The sequence below is a fragment of the Cynara cardunculus genome (genome assembly GCF_001531365.2).
Source record: "Cynara cardunculus var. scolymus isolate 2C chromosome LG 14, CcrdV1, whole genome shotgun sequence".
Taxonomy (NCBI): Eukaryota; Viridiplantae; Streptophyta; class Magnoliopsida; order Asterales; family Asteraceae; genus Cynara; species Cynara cardunculus.
The window spans coordinates 5,402,018-5,418,473 of record NC_037541.1 but is presented as its reverse complement, the minus strand read 5'-3'; the positions used below and the strand labels follow the sequence as shown (position 1 = coordinate 5,418,473).

The 16,456-nt window shown below is 36.4% G+C and overlaps 2 protein-coding genes across 4 annotated transcripts; one reads left to right on the top strand and one right to left on the bottom strand.

Moving 5' to 3' along the window:
* Positions 1-771: 771 nt before the first annotated feature.
* Positions 772-13,768, top strand: LOC112527002 (probable starch synthase 4, chloroplastic/amyloplastic). Of its 3 annotated transcripts, XM_025137467.1 has the most exons (16): positions 772-920; positions 3,530-3,731; positions 4,804-4,885; positions 4,982-6,038; positions 6,112-6,163; positions 8,978-9,100; positions 9,191-9,266; positions 9,367-9,551; positions 9,633-9,827; positions 9,967-10,038; positions 10,188-10,397; positions 11,249-11,374; positions 12,421-12,570; positions 12,658-12,719; positions 12,811-12,886; positions 13,272-13,768. In XM_025137467.1, exons 1-16 carry the CDS (start codon positions 772-774, stop codon positions 13,452-13,454), a joined length of 3,000 nt encoding a protein of 999 aa, XP_024993235.1. In that variant the 3' UTR covers positions 13,455-13,768. The 3 variants fall into 3 exon arrangements, with proteins under 3 accessions (XP_024993235.1, XP_024993237.1, XP_024993236.1); XM_025137469.1 differs by lacking the exons at positions 12,421-12,570; positions 12,658-12,719; positions 12,811-12,886; positions 13,272-13,768 and adding an exon at positions 10,609-10,663 and having other exon boundaries at positions 11,249-11,333; XM_025137468.1 differs by lacking the exons at positions 11,249-11,374; positions 12,421-12,570; positions 12,658-12,719; positions 12,811-12,886; positions 13,272-13,768 and adding an exon at positions 10,609-10,947.
* Positions 13,769-13,999: 231 nt separating this feature from the next.
* On the bottom strand, positions 14,000-14,897 carry LOC112526528 (chlorophyll a-b binding protein of LHCII type 1-like). Its single transcript, XM_025136847.1, has one exon. It carries the CDS (start codon positions 14,859-14,861, stop codon positions 14,061-14,063), a length of 801 nt encoding a protein of 266 aa, XP_024992615.1. The 5' UTR covers positions 14,862-14,897; the 3' UTR covers positions 14,000-14,060.
* Positions 14,898-16,456: the final 1,559 nt, after the last annotated feature.

The window sequence follows — 16,456 nt, the reverse complement described above, 5'->3', positions numbered from 1 at the left end:
ACTCCGATAAGATTCCCTACGAGGATCGGGGCAGTTATTGGAATGGTTTTAGTTATGGTTTCGAAGACAAAGATACCAATAACCAGTCTAAACCTGACTCATTGCAATTTCTAATATTGAGTTATTTAAAATAAAAAATCTATAAATGAATGAACATATTTTTTTAAGGGATTTTGATTTTAAGTTCTCGTTTTGGAATGAATTGTTGTCGATCATGTGTGAACACACTTTGAAATTGCTTACGTGGCAGTAACAGCTCCCGCTAGATTTCTTGAGATCGGGGAAGCATAATACATAATCCATTTTGTAAGATATGAACAAACTTTATATAGGCCACTTCACCCTCTAAAAATGATCGTTTCTTAACCGTCCGATTAGATCTGTTTTGTCAACTTCATTCCCATATCAAATCAAGATACTGCCGCGTGGATTGGAACCTACACAAGCACGCAGTAAATTAGTTCCTTACGGTCTGTTTTGAAAGCAATCAAGAAATGTTTACATGCATCTTCCCAATGTCCAACCTCCAAGTCAGTCGCTAATCTCTACCGTTGAGGAAATACAAACAATGCCAAAACTCCATCAGATACTTCCACGTGGCAGTAAACCGTACTCGCTCTCACACTTGATTAAAATTTTCTAAGATTATTTAAAACCACCTGAAATAGATAAAATCTTTACTTTTCCGTTCGTCTCTCCCTCCCTCTCTCTCTCTCTCTCTCTCAACACACTGTTTTCACATAGTGTAGAAGTTTTCTTGTTTTTGATTCCATGGTGGGGAAGCTATCGGCGTGCTTTCTGAGCCATGGATGGAGCTGTTGCACAGTGCTTGACTGCAAGCATTTCAATGTGCGGTATTACTCTTTGCCTTCTCCTCCCTTGCTTACAGTTTCCTGCAAGATGCGTCAACGTAACTCCAGGTATTCTTCTTGGTTTCGTTCTCAAAATCATGTGTTGCGTTGCCAAAGAAGATACGGTTTCTTCTTTAGTTAGTTTCAATTTTGAGATGCATTTCTGTTTTTGGGCTATAAATTCCTATGTATCTTCTTGTTTCGAGGAAGGTAGATGGATTTGGGAATTTTGAATGGAACTTTGTTTTCTATTCTAGTTTAGTAGTATTAGCAAACTTGGCATGGCTGCCATTGGATTATTGGAAGCATATCCCCGTATCTACTTCTATGTTATCTTATTATTTTGAACACTATTGTGTTTAACTTCACGTTCAATGATTTCTCTGTTTAGACCTTGCGTTGTGCTTAATTTATTTACGTTTTTTTAATGTTGTTTTTAAATGTGTTGGTGCACGATCAGGTGAGCTCACGTTTTTTTAAGAAATTGAAACCCGACCCAATTAACCAATAACAGCTACTCTAAAGAAAATGTTTACGATTTTATTGCTACTAAAAACTTTGATGGAAAGGAAGAGTTATTGTAAATTGAACCACGGTTCCTAAAATAATATAGGAGAGCACTTTCCTTTATGTGTTATATGATAAAGGGATACAATACTGTATTGCAGAACCATTTGGAAATTACTGTGGATCATGTTATGCATTGGTGGGCTCTTTCTGTTAAATAATTATGTTCTAGTGGAGTTGAATCAATATGTTATTAGAATCTAAATATCTGATGGAATCAATTGCCAACATTTGTTTTCATTTTCCCATATGGTCTTTCAATTTGTTTCTGAAAATGCATATTGGTTTCTTTCTCCATTCGTGCATTGCCGTAAGAGCTGGTAAGCATGGTACTGTATCGGCGGCCAGGGCCGGTGCTCCGCGTTCTATCTAGGGTTATCCTCACTAACCTTTCAGGAAATTTATGAGGACTAAAATTGTAACAGAGACATCCCCATCTTCTCTTAGCTATATGCTATGCATGTGAGGGAATTATTAAGGTTGGACCTTGTTGTTGGCTCTTCTATGAAAACAGATTGATCTGTTAGCTAAGAAATCAACAGGAAAAAAATGTCAAGAATTTCATGCCTTGTGTATGAAGGTGACGTGCAAGAAATCTAATGGAAAAGATTCTTAGAGATGTGGATGAATGTAATGGGGAAGACCAAGTTGTTAATAACTTGTTGATTAGTTGTCTAATGGGACAAAATCACCTGGTCCTCTGTTAAAGAGCCTTGAAATGACAGTGGTAACATTTTTCAGCCATTGGAGACTAAGGGGTTGTTCGGTTCGTTTTCTATTAAGACTTGTATGGATAAAGTTGTCTGTAATCATAAAGTTGTCTGCATGATAACAAGTAAATTGTTGTTCGGTTGTTGTGTTGAATAAACTGTCTGAATAACATAAGTGACCATTTACTCCTTCCATTTTTTTAGCTTTTTCATTAACAAAAGAGTTAATTTCTTGTTCATTATCCCAAGTTCCCAATCATATTTCTTCTTCCTATGAACATACACAATAACAAAAGAAAAGCAACAAACAAAACCCATAAACATCAAAATTAATAAAATGCATCAATAATAAAAAAACTCATCTGTTGATTCATGCAAAACCCATTAACCCAAAACCCAAAATGGATGAGGAAGCACAGAATTAAGAAAGAGAAAGGATCTGTTATGAGATCCAAACCTCTGCGCTAAGTCCCCAATATCAACTTCCATGGTTGCCACTATACCAGATCTGTTGAGGGATATTTCTTCAGGTGTGGGTTTCTTTGACAATAAGGTTGGAAGATCAACACCCGGCGAGGGCTTGAACCAGTGGAACGCCGGCGACGACTGGAACACCGGTGATGACGAGGGCTGGAAGCTGGACCTGGAGGAGGCGTGTAGTTGGGAGGAGCGTCGATGGGAAGCCTGGAAGGAGCGTCAATGGGGAAGGAATGTCAATGGGGAAGGAGCCGTGTATAGGAGTTTAATATGAGTAGTTGAGGAGAGGGGTAGATTGGGAAATTAATGCAATTTAATGGCTGAGTGTATAGGAGAAGGGTTTTCAAGCTGAGTGAATCACCCATCGGCTGACTGAATAAGCCCAGACTGAACAGCTAGATATGGCTGTGTGAATAAACCATATCCATTATACAGCCCATTAAGCTCTTATTGAACAGCCCCTAACAATATGTTCTTAAAAAATATAATAGAAGGCACTTTCAGATGGTTAAGAGGGAGAAATAGTATATGGTAGCCTAGTAAGTGTAGGTACGAAGAAGACCATCACTCGATTGACTTTTTGAGCAAACAGAAACAGATACTACAATATTGTAAATATTGGAATATCTCTTTGCAGGTTTATATGATCTTTTGACTCAATTCAGTGGTTTTGTTAGTTTAGCAGAATTAACAATTAGTCAAACATGGGATTTAACTTTTTATTAGAAGTTGTTTCAATAATTTTCTTTGGGATAAAATGTTGCTTGAATCATTCAATGACATGGTAAGAAATATGTAGATTGAGTACATACTCAGATCAATTTGAATTTCAACGTTCTTTTTATACCTCGTTCTGTTATACATTGTGTGTTGTTTTTCTGTGGTTGAGTTTGAATTTTTCATAATATGTTCAAACTGGCACAGCTTACCACCTCGGAGGCCACAAGCAAAGAAAATTGTTCCCGCACAGCTTCCCCAAAATGACAACCTCATGCCAGATGTTAGTGGACTTAGTGATTCAGAAAATGCTGATGACATCTCAGCTTTTTCTCAGAAGTCTCCCTCTGATGACATTGTAGCAATTCAGCGTTTCGATAACAAGAATTCAAGCAGCACACTGAACCCGGTATGCCTTGAGAATATTCATATATGATGGTATTATCCTAGGTATAGTTTTACATCCGTTTCCAGCTATTTTGGGTTTCAAAAGGTAAATAAAAATATTTTGGGTTTCAAAAGGTAAATAAAAATGCATCATACAGTTAATTATGACTTATGTTATCATCTTTTTTCTCTGTTCTTTTGGCAAGAGGTAGGCAGAGTACTTTTTTCACTATGCATCTTTCTCTGAGCCTCCTAAATAAGTAATCCCTCTGCTCCATAATTGACCTTTACCTTTCCTTAGTAGGTCTAGTCGTCTTATGTGTAGAATATTCAGACACCTCTGGATGCTATTTTTTTTGTTTTTTTTTTGACTTAGTGCTCCTTAGATGCTCTTTTATCAGGTAACCTCATAATCTATTTAAATCATATCTACATATCATAGGATCCTTTAATAGGAATTATTATTGGTTAAATCTGCTTATAATTTCAGTACTGTCGTACCAATTCGATATAATGTCTCATGTCCTCTCATAATTGCTGTTTCTTCCATGGATGGTCTTGAAGTAGTCATCTTGTAGTGGGTCATCTTCAAACCTAGTTTTTGGGTCTTGCTTTAGTGATATAGCAGTTATTTCAGTTTCATGGTTTCTATCATTATATTGTATCAGGTGATATACTTTGTCTATGATGATCATGATTGTAATCCCCTAGCATGTATTGCTCCTTTTCAGTTCGATATAAAGTTTAATTGCTTAAGAAAGGTAGTTAACATAATTTTCTAGCCATTGATACATAATATGTATTTGATGCTTGAAATTCTACTTGTGGAATAAATTATCTGTTTCGGAACTGAATTGTCAGAAAGAGCAGGAAACACTATGAAATTCACAGCTTCCTGAATGTTATATTAGGTTTGAAGTGCATGAGATTTCCTTCTTGATCAATTCTCAGTTCCAGTGAAAAAATAAGAACCATCTATTGTAGCCTTAAAGAATTCTCTGACTCACATATGTTTCTATTTTTTGGGAATTGGCATCCATCTGTGTGTGAAAGGATCTGCTATCGTTAATAATCTAATTTTGTTATTTAAACAGTCTATTGCTGCAGATAAAGTGGATGATCTCTCAACTATTAATCTTCAAGATGTAATAGGGATGATACGTAATGCAGAGAAAAGTAGAACCTTTTCCCTCGAGTGTAAATTTTATTTTCTATAATTTATATTAGTAGCATAAATAACCATATTTTCTTATGTTTATAATCGTTTTCTAGATATTCACATCCTAAACCGAGCTCGTATCCATGCACTTGACGATTTAGAAAAGATTCTTAGTGAGAAAGAGGCCTTGCAAAGAGAAATTAACAGGTTGCAGGTGAGGCTGGCTGAAACTGATGCGTGGATCAGAGTTGCCGCACAAGATAAGATACATGTGGAGCTATTACAACACCATTTAGAGGAACTTCAAACGGAAATGTCTAACAGGAATGGAACTCGTAATGAAATGCCTGATATTGTTCTCCGCTCTCCTGATCGACAAACCCGTGCTCTAAGCGAGGAGCTGAATGCATTAAGGAATGAGAACCTGTCCCTGAAGAATGACCTAGAGACACTTAAGGAGCAGCTTAGTGAAGTCAAGAGAACAGATGAACGCGTTGAAGTGCTGGAGGAAGAACGCACCATTTTGGAGTCTTCGTTAAAGGAGTTGGAGTACAAGCTTACTCTTTCTCGGGAAGATGGTGCACAACTTTCTAGTTTAAGATCGGAATATGAGACCCTATGGGATAAGGTAGAGCATTTGCAAGGATTACTTGATAAGTCAACTAGTCAGGCAGATCAAGCTATTTTGGTATTACAGCAAAACCAGGAGCTGCGGAAGAAGGTTGAAAGGCTGGAAGAATCTCTTGAAGATGCTAACGTTTACAAATTATCATCAGAAAAGCTGCAACAGTATAATGATCTAATGCAACAGAAAATAAAGCTGCTTGATGAACGACTTGAAAGGTCTGATGCGGAGATACATTCGTATGTACAGCTATACCAAGACTCGGTGAAGGAATTTCAAGATACACTTGATAACTTGAAAGAAGAAAGTAAGAAAAAAGCAACAGGTAAAAATGTGGATATGCCCTGGGAATTCTGGAGTCGTTTGTTGCTTATGATTGATGGTTGGTTTCTTGAAAAGAAAATTCATGTGGACGAGGCTAAACTGCTAAGGGAACTGGCATGGAAGAAGGATGGACGTATCCATGATGTTTATATGGAATACAAGGAAAAGAATGAGCCTGAAATTATTGCTGCTTTTCGCAGATTGAAATCTTCATCATCCGGGTATTTATTGTTTTATAATGATTCACTTTTCTAACATGCTACTGTATAAACCAATGCTTCCTGTTCACTGTAGTCCAGGATTGCATGTCATTCATATTGCTGCTGAGATGGCACCAGTTGCAAAGGTAAGCCTTCTTGTAAGCTGCAATTATCGCATTATCCATAACTTCACAACGTATACAAGAGAAGTTTCATTTTCTTCAATATGCTATTTTGGTGAGATTGGTTTTTTCTATATGCCATTACTGTCTAGTTCACAATGTATGAGTGCAACACTTGGAGAAGCTGGAGGTCTCCCAAGGCTCTGGCCGATTTGTTTCCAAAACTGATTGATGCCTCCTCCTCCCCTTATTTATGTTAAGATACTAATGGATGTACTAACCCTGCTTCACCTACTTGTACTAGTGCACTAACCACTTGTACTTTCCTACAACAGCCCACCCCTGTTGACTAACTGTCCTCCATACCTGGCCACCTATTTTGACCATAATATCCTGGGTATAACAATTTATTATGACCAAATCTGGCATGAGCAACATGTGAAACATTGATTTAATCGTGGGTGTTGGTAAGCCACTCATTTAATAGTAGACATGGGAAATATTCTCTCGTTAAGTTTATTGTTATTAGAGCTGTCAGTGTTACATTTTTGTTTTTACTGGCTCCAAGGGCATATTGATATGACATACGCTCATGCTTAAGCAGAGAATATTGAAGCAAGAGTTATGGATCGTGTTAAACTATGATATAGCCATATAGGCGAGGGAACAAATTGAGCAACTGGCCAACACCTTTTTGGAACAATGGGATCATGAAGTGAGCACCGACTTCAAAAGAGCGTAGCTTTTGATTCGGGAGGAGTTATGGTGTAGCTATCAATCCACGAAAAGGTTTTAATGGGCCGGACACATGGGAACGCCTTGTGTGGTTTTCCCAACTTTCAGGCTCATATTCCATTATCTGGGGCTCTGACTCGAATTTTTCTCAGTTCTCAAGATGTTCCTTTTTTCATTTTAATTATTTTAGGATTTGTTGAATTAACCAGCCACACCATAACAATCAAGTTCTGGGCATCCCAAACCTTATAACTATCATCTTCACTACCGAGGGATTGAATTTCACAGGTGACATAACCAGTCTTCACTTTTCCTCTAATTATGCGGACAGATTGAAATAATTCACGAAAATTCAACCCATTGAGTTTATGTTGAGTAATCTGGAGCAAGGGATTGATTTCAGAACTTGGAGATAAGAGGAATTATGGAAGGGAGATCCTTCTGTAATGGTAGATGAATCTATTGAAGTTTGGCTTGCTATTGGAGAGAGTTTTTATCTATATAATACTTTCAACAAGAAAGTTGGATGAAACTATAATTAGTGGAAAGGTTGACAGGCAAGGAAAAAAATTACGGAAAAATTAGTTAGCCGATTGAATGGAACATCAAACAGAAGTAACTTCCTGATACCATGAAACAACCTCAGGCTCGAATACTTTGTATGTAAATTTGTTATTCAACAATGTATGCACATATATATATATATGTGTGTATATATATATATATATAGGAGGAGGATCAAACGAGAAGTGCACGAAAGGTCAAATCACATGTCATTTTATAGTAAATCACATGTGATTTACAACACGTCTAGAAGGATATGTCAACTAGTCAACGTGACAAAGGTTGCATGAAAACTCGCCCGTGCAATGGCTGGTCAATACGACCCTTCTGGACTTGTTGTAAATCACATATGATTTACTATAGGATCACATGTGATTTACTATAGGATCACATGTGATTTGGCCCTTCTCACACTTCTTGTAAGTTGACTGACTTCTCATTTGAACCCGCCTCTCTCTCTCTCTCTCTCCATATATATACATATATGATTAGATTTACATGGAAGTCTCTTCATCTTGGGGATCTAGTTTTTTATTTAACATGGCATTAAAGTCTACCAAGATAAGAGATTTACCTACCTAACTGAAATACGTATACATAGGAAATAATCCTATATAATTTTCCAACATATTTCTTCCTTCCTTCCCTTTAACATGACTGAAACAAATCACAGAAATGAAACAGAAATAGACAATCCAACACAAACACTGGAGTTGTAGATAAATCTCTCAACCCCTAACAGAACAAAAATTCTATAGATGAAAAAACCTATGGCAAATCACATGTTATAGATGAAAGAAAATAAGCAATTGAAAAACATACCTACATATAAACCTTTTAGAAATGAGATCTATTTTATAGCTACAGTGGCTGAAAAATTGAGCAACCTACTAAAGCTTGTTCTTTTTCTCCTATCAGGGAGCCACATCTTTTTTGTATTCTGGTTGGGTCATTCAAGTAATAAATGGCAAGTAGTTTATATCAAACCCCTGGGTTTCTAAATCAAATGGTTATAGCAGACCACTGGTATCATCACACCCATAACAAGTGGACATGTCATCTGGTTGACACAACCAGTGCCTGTGTGCTGAATATGTCACAGCTCTATTCCCAACTTTTAATTCATGAAGGACGTTAACGGTGATAAAATAGGGGGCCTATAATGCCCTGGAACGACTGCACTATGGTTTTTGAGCCTGCACATATGATAACCTGCTCTAATACTATATTTGGCTGTTCTCAGTCCTGTATGTGGTTGCTGTCAAGAATCATTATGCTCATTACTCTGTAACATAAATTGTACTTCCATTATGTGGAATCACTAGCCTCTGTCATTTCTTTCTTTCTGATCTATGTAATAGATGACGTTTTATCTTTTAGTTCATCTGCATCTTGTTGCATAAAGACTTGCTCTGTATGTAGTGCAATGATTAGTATTTTATTTGACAACATGCCAAAATCAAATAAAATATATCCTTTGTTGAAATTAACTTCCATTTTTTCTCTTTTTTTGCCTAATCTTTTTCTTGCAAATTTTAGGTTGGTGGTCTAGGGGATGTGTTGTCTGCTCTTAGTAAAGCACTACAGAAGAAAGGACACCTTGTGGAAATAATTCTTCCAAAATATGATTGCATGCAGTATGAATGTATTCAGGATTTAAGGGTATATTTTTTCCCTTTTTCATCATCATAGTTGAGGAATGCAAAGATTTTTGAGGACTGCTCATGTACCTGTCTACCTCTTTCTGTACAGGTTTTAGATTTAGTGGTTGAGTCGTATTTTGATGGCCGCTTGTACAATAATAAAATTTGGGTTGGTACAGTTGAAGGTTGGAATGTTTTCAGCTTGTATATGCATCGATTTTCAGTAAGTCCTTCGCTTGTGTAATGATGCAAAATTTAACTGTGTTTGTTATTTTGCATATTTAGGCCTTCCTGTCTACTTTATCGAGCCTCATCATCCTGCTAAATTTTTCTGGAGGGGGAAAACCTATGGAGAGCCTGATGATCTGAAGCGCTTCTCATTCTTTAGCAGGGCAGCACTTGAGCTGATTCATCAAGCTAGCAAAAAACCAGATATTATTCATTGTCATGACTGGCAGACAGCTTTTGTCGTATGGATGATTAGATCTTTGTTTCTTTTTAATTTTATTCTATCTATAGGCTCAGAATGATGATATGCTCTTGTTATTCAGGCACCCCTGTACTGGGATCTATATGCACCCAAAGGACTAAATTCAGCTAGGATATGCTTTACATGTCATAATTTCGAGTATCAGGGTACTACAACTGCTTCAGAGATAGCATCTTGTGGTCTTGACGTTCACCACCTTAACAGACCAGATAGGATGCAGGACAACTCATCACCTGACAGAATCAATCCTGTTAAGGTACATTAATTTAGTGTGTTTTCCCATTTATTTTTCTTTTTGGTCAATATGTATCTTTTCTTGTATGGACTTCTGTAGTTTTTCTTTTTGTTGATGTTTACAGATATGTACTTATTAATATGTACTTATCATGTTTCAGGGTGCAATCGTGTTCTCTAACATTGTAACAACAGTATCACCAACCTATGCACAAGAGGTGCGGACTTCACAGGTATGGATATTTCATTGAATTGCTTTATGTTCTTTCATATTCGAGTATTTTTATCCCAAGAAATGTAGTGCATTCAATGTATTCTTATCCAAACAAATGTACATCATGGTTATGACCGGCACACTAAGGAACTTTCTTTTATTATACAGGGAGGACAAGGGCTTCATGCAACCCTTAATGATCATGCTCAAAAGTTTGTTGGGATTCTGAATGGAATTGATACTGATGCTTGGAATCCTGCTACTGACAGCCATCTTAGATTCCAGTACAATGCTGACGATCTTGAGGGGAAAGCTGAGAATAAAAAAGCTTTAAGAAGACATCTTGGGCTTTCTTTTGCTGATAGTAGGAGGCCATTGGTAACCTCTTTTCTCTCCCTGAATGCCTTCTGTAAATTTTAAGAGCTCTGTTATTCTATCAGTTTCTCAGAAATAAGAATATAAGATCTATAACCTTGCAAGCATCAAGGATATATTGACATCTCAAATGTTAGTTCTTTTGAAGTTAATCTTACACCAATATGAAACAAACACACACACATGCTAATATATTTTCCTTTGCATGGCCCAGGAAACTACACCTGAGGTGGTGAAACTTTTGCCGCCTGCCTATTGATCCACACCTGGTAATTAACTAGGCAATACCTAAGTGTGGAATTCGAACTCAAGGGATCTAGATTATCTTGAGAGAACCCCAATCATTTGGAAGAGCCCAGCTTGCAGTATCCTAAGATGATAAAAACTTGAATTTGAGTTATGTAATTAGATAAATCATCATGACTCAATCTTATATCCTGTATGATTATATATTTCCTGGAATGCCATTGCATGTGATAAGTGGAACTGTTCACATGGTAGGAAGTTAGAAAATGTACTTCCAGTTCTCATGCCCAGTAAACATATAAAGCAATTGTATCCAATGGTTACTCAAAATGGTCATATTGTAACACTTGTAGCTGTTGTTTTATAAGAAATAGAATGACCACTTAAATAACATGAAACCATGAACATTGATTCTGTGAGTTTCCATTACTCTGTAGTTGATGTTAAATCCAAGTGGATGACTCCATTGCTAACTCTCCTCATTTCATGCTAACGATGTGATTGTCTTTGTGAATATCGTCTTTGTAAAACAATATATATATATATATATATATATATATATCTTTGAATTTCATCGTTTTGTAGCTTATTGACACATCATTCCACAGGTTGGCTGTATAACAAGATTGGTGCCACAGAAGGGTGTGCATCTCATCAGGCATGCAATATATCGGGCATTGGAGTTGGGAGGACAATTTGTATTGCTTGGTTCAAGCCCTGTGCCAAGTATTCATGTAAAGTTCTGACTCTTTAGCATGAGAACCTTGTTTGTTATCTATCTCATTCTAGTAAAACTGATCATTTAAAAATGCTGCATGCATACAAGGAGATAAACTCTTACTTTTGAATTTAAAAACATTAAGTTTTCATGCTGCACGTATACTACTTTCTAATTAGTAAGAGTTTCACATGGTAATCTTATAATCCTAGGGCCGGGAATAATATGTTAAATTGGAAACATGAGACAGGATTTGTAAGAGTTTCTGCAGCAAGCACCCAATCTGCATGTTGTGAAACACTAACCTTCAACATGGTACAACCATTTCATGATGGATTTGGGTGATTGCTGGTCATTTTAAAAAAGTTACTTTTCAATATCTCCAAGGAAAGATGATGTAAAAAAAGATGGTAAAGCAGTGGCCATAGCACAGTTTAATAGAAGCAGCCAATGTGCATGTTATAAAACATATCTTTTCACATGATGCACTATAGGATTAAGTGATGCCAAACTATTTTCTCACATAAGGTAAATAATCAATATAATTTTGACAGTAGGAATACTATAGCATTAAGTGGATTAAAATTGAAGTCCCAACTGAACTCTGAAATCTCTGGATGGTCTTGAAACCCCCCATTCCCATGTTGTAACTCATATTTCTGTTATCTTTTGGTTACTTTTTACTGATTTGCTTTTATGTAAATATTAATCTTTCCATCAAATACCAATAGAAAAGGTAACAGTACTGGTTATGGTATGATGCTTTCCCATCAAATTGCTTTTCTTTGCTTGCAGTTCAGGCTTCTAGTTGGTTTTAATTGAAACGTGTACATCACTGACTGTATTTTAGTGAACATTAACATATGCACTGGTTCATTCAATGTAGCAATTTTTAATGTGTAAGATACAAGTTCCATTTCAACTATCATGTGACCTTTTCTTATAATTTGTGAACATTTTAAGGGAACTTGCTGCAACAAATATGGAATCTGAAAGTGTATGCATTTAGTATGTTTTAAGAAATCGTTAAAAGTGATTAATTAGTTGAGGTTTCGTTTGTAGAGGGAATTTGAGGAGATCGCAAACAAATTTCAAAATCATGAGCATATTCGGCTGATTTTGAAGTATGATGAGGCTCTTTCACATTCTATATATGCAGCATCAGACATGTTCATCATTCCATCTATATTCGAGCCTTGTGGCTTAACACAGGTGCAGTGTTTGTAGATACAATTGAACAATAACATTTGAAAGTGGATTCAGACATGTTTATTGTTATTTGGTTCTCTACTTTTTCAGATGATAGCCATGAGATATGGTGCAATCCCCATCGTTAGAAAGACAGGGGGTCTAAATGACAGGTGAACTTGTTTCTCCTTGTTTTAAACATATATATCTTCATTTGAGATTATATTTTTGGAATTTGATCCTCTAAAGCTCATTCATTTGCAGTGTTTTTGACGTTGATGATGATACCATTCCAGTTCAATTAAGAAATGGATTTACATTTATAACACCGGATGAGCAGGTAAAGTTCTTCCTTTTATTTAGCATCTGTGTGTCTCATATTGTACCCATCTCAGGCTAATAATTTATGTTTTACTCCTTTTTGATTGTGCACCCTTTACTTTGTTTCAAAAATAAAAATGTTTTTGAGATGAAAGAGTATATCTATCTAGTTGGATACTTCTGAAAATGCAAAAAATACCACCTAAGTTTGCACTTTCATGTGGTTTCCTTTTGCATACATTGGTGGCTTTTTGCATGTTGACGATTACAAATATTCACAATGAAATTACACCTAAACTCACTGTTTTCTCTCCATGTTATTTCATTTTCCGGACTTCATATGAGCATCCTTTTTTGTGTTTTTCTATGGGTCGAATGTTACGCATTTTGATGAAAACATGCAGGGGTTCAATGGTGCTTTTGATCGAGCCTTTAACCACTACAACAGTGATAGCGAAGGTTGGCAAGAGCTAATGCACAAAGTCATGAACATAGACTTCAGTTGGGACACATCAGCATCACAGTACGAAGAACTTTATCTACAATCAGTATCCAGAGCAAAGGCAGCTCGTTGTGCACCTGGCTAATCCTACCCATCTCCACCAGTTTCCTCTCCAAGTATACCCTTTTACGGCTGAACCTGCATCAAATGCAAATGGTACATCCATAACACGACCAAATGGTTAATACCCGTTAGAGAAATTTGAAGGCATTAGTTACTTCTTGTCACAAATTGGTTTATACAACAGTTGTCCATATTAGTAACATTGACGAATTATTGCCAGTGTAAATCATGTCGATATGTGGTTTTTACAGAACAGACATTGTACACCATGAGTCTGTCATTCATATACATGTAAAGATGCACACTTTAGTCAATAAAATTTGGTGTTAGATCTCTGTTGTGGGATTCATATACTCTATAAATGTGGGTATCTGAGTCAATTTGTACGCCTCTTGACTAATTCGATGAGGCCTTGAAATTAACAGTGGGACACCGATTGTGTGTGTATTCTGCCTGCTGCTGTTATAATTAGAAACATATATTTGTTAATGTTTTCCTTTTCAAACCGTTAACAAATATTTAAACCCATGTCTGTTATACAGTGACCAAAATGTTGAAAAAGTAAGTGTAAAATGCCCAAAAATAACCATATATATTAATTAATTCACATATCGTTTTACATCAACATTCACTTTCCAGGGACAAAATTTGTAGCATACGACCATGCATTGTTGGCAACTGGGTCAGCCAGGTGGTCAGCCAAGTTCTCCAATGGTCCCTTTCCCGTGACAATGGCTTGAACAAAGAACCCAAACATAGAGAACATGGCTAGTCTTCCATTCTTGATCTCTTTCACCTTCAACTCGGCAAAAGCCTCTGGGTCATCTGCAAGACCCAAAGGATCAAAGCTACCACCAGGGTAAAGTGGGTCAACAATCTCCCCCAAGGGTCCACCCGCAACTCTGTAACCTTCAACCGCACCCATCAAGATCACTTGGGTGGCCCAGATGGCCAAGATGCTTTGGGCATGGACCAAACTTGGGTTTCCTAAGTAATCAAGACCACCTTCGCTAAAGATTTGTGCTCCAGCCTTGAACCATACGGCCTCACCAAACTTCACACCGTTACGAGCCAAGAGCTCGGGGAAGACGCACCCAAGAGCTCCAAGCATGGCCCATCTACAGTGAATGACCTCGAGCTCACGGTTCTTGGCAAATGTTTCTGGATCAGCAGAAAGTCCGGCAGTGTCCCACCCGTAGTCACCTGGGAATTCACCGGTAAGGTATGATGGGGCCTCACCGGAGAATGGGCCTAGGTACTTGACTCTGTCAGGACCGTACCATGGGCTTCCTGATGGTGCAACCTTTTTGACTGCGGTTTTCCTCATTGAAACCCTTCCGTTTCCAAAAATCTCGGAACTGGACGGTGCTGTTTTCATCGCTTGTCCGGCGAAAGGAGAAGAGAGAGCCATGGAGGAAGCAGCAGCCATGGTTAGAAGAAGAGATTGGTTGTTTTGATTTAGTTAGAGTTTGTGAAGATCTGTGAACGTTGAGACTTCATTTATAGATTTAAAAGGCTAAGCCTTTGTTATCTTCAGATATCTTTATCTCCATTGTCATTGGTCGCACATATCTTGCTTTTCCATAACCAGAAAAAACATAAGAAAGTAATTCGTAGTTTTACATGTTTTCCTTCATAAAGTTATAATGTAATAATGTTGATTTTATAGAACGTCTAAAATGTCTAAAAGTTCTGATATAATACTTTATAGAACTTACGTTTATAAGATCAAACTACAAAACGTCATATCTAAAAATGTCATAATAAGTTTATAGAAAACTTTTGAGTGTTCTAACAAAAATCTTAGGACGTTATTAAGATAAAATGTCAGATTGATTATACTACATGATACTTTTGATAAGTGTCTTATAAGCTCGTCTTATTATAGGACATTTTTTTCAAATAGTGATAAAATAGTTGATACGATACTTTATTTTGAGAGCGTCCAAAAAAACTTGTTGAAACATTTTAAAACGTAATATAAACTCATTGCAACACTTTTAAGTATGTTGTTTTTTGGTTTGGTCTTATAAAATATTTTATTAAGACGTTTAGACATTTTAAATCTTGTAAAATAAATTTTGTTATGGTGTTATATATCATACATTTTCTAATTATATAAAAAACTAACTTCTTTATAATTTCCATTAATTTATAAATTTTCTTATCAATCACATACAAATGTTTTATCTTTTACTTAATTTTCAAACGTATTTTTTCTGTTAATATAATGTTTCATCTGATCTTGGATGTCTAATGCCACGTGGCAGCTCTGTGCTCCACAAGTCTTCGATATTTGATAGCAGCCATGCAAATATCATATCGTTTCGTTTGGAACACAAGGCATGTAGAGTTGTATTATTAAGGGAAATTGATCAAACTATTCATTTTATCCATCTAAAATTTTCTATTAGCCTGTGTGTTTCGGTTTGATCCAAATATCACCACATCTGCAATATTTATTATGGACCTGGCTAAACGATAATTCTTTTTGTAGAATCGGACCAGGTCCACAATGACACATCTGCAATATTGCAGACATGCTACATGTCAGCATCTCATCAAATTCCGATTTTCAGTCCGTAATCAGAAAGCAGGTCTGTAATTACATGTCAGATCTGGAGTGTTATTGGGTCTGCAATTATGGACCTGTATCTGCAATTGCGGTTCTAGGTCCGTAATCTGTGATAAATAACTTATTTTTTCACGTTTTTTAGGTATGTTTTTCTCGTAGTTTTGCACTGTATTTTTCCACCACGATTATGAATTATACAACTTTAAGAGATGAATAATTTCAATGTGGTACAATTTGATTACACCAAATTTGTATAAGAAGAACAACGATTAATGTTGAAGATCACCAAGTTTTCAACCAATTTTTCAATCAAATATTTCTTTCATGTATCTTCCTTTCTTTGTTCTATGTTTTTTTTTTCAAAATGAGTTCTGTAACTGATAATATATATGTATTTGTGGTGGGGATTCATGGCAACAAATTAATCAAGAGTGGGAGTATGTTTCTGA

Excerpts from the sequence above, each read along its gene's own strand:
- LOC112526528 (XM_025136847.1), bottom strand. The coding sequence starts at position 14,861 with ATGGCTGCTGCTTCCTCCATGGCTCTCTCTTCTCCTTTCGCCGGACAA.
- LOC112527002 (XM_025137467.1), top strand. The coding sequence starts at position 772 with ATGGTGGGGAAGCTATCGGCGTGCTTTCTGAGCCATGGATGGAGCTGT. Across the intron at positions 10,039-10,187 it reads AAGAGGTGCGGACTTCACAG|GGAGGACAAGGGCTTCATGC; the intron begins GTATGGATATTT and ends TTTATTATACAG. Across the intron at positions 12,720-12,810 it reads ACAGGGGGTCTAAATGACAG|TGTTTTTGACGTTGATGATG; the intron begins GTGAACTTGTTT and ends ATTCATTTGCAG.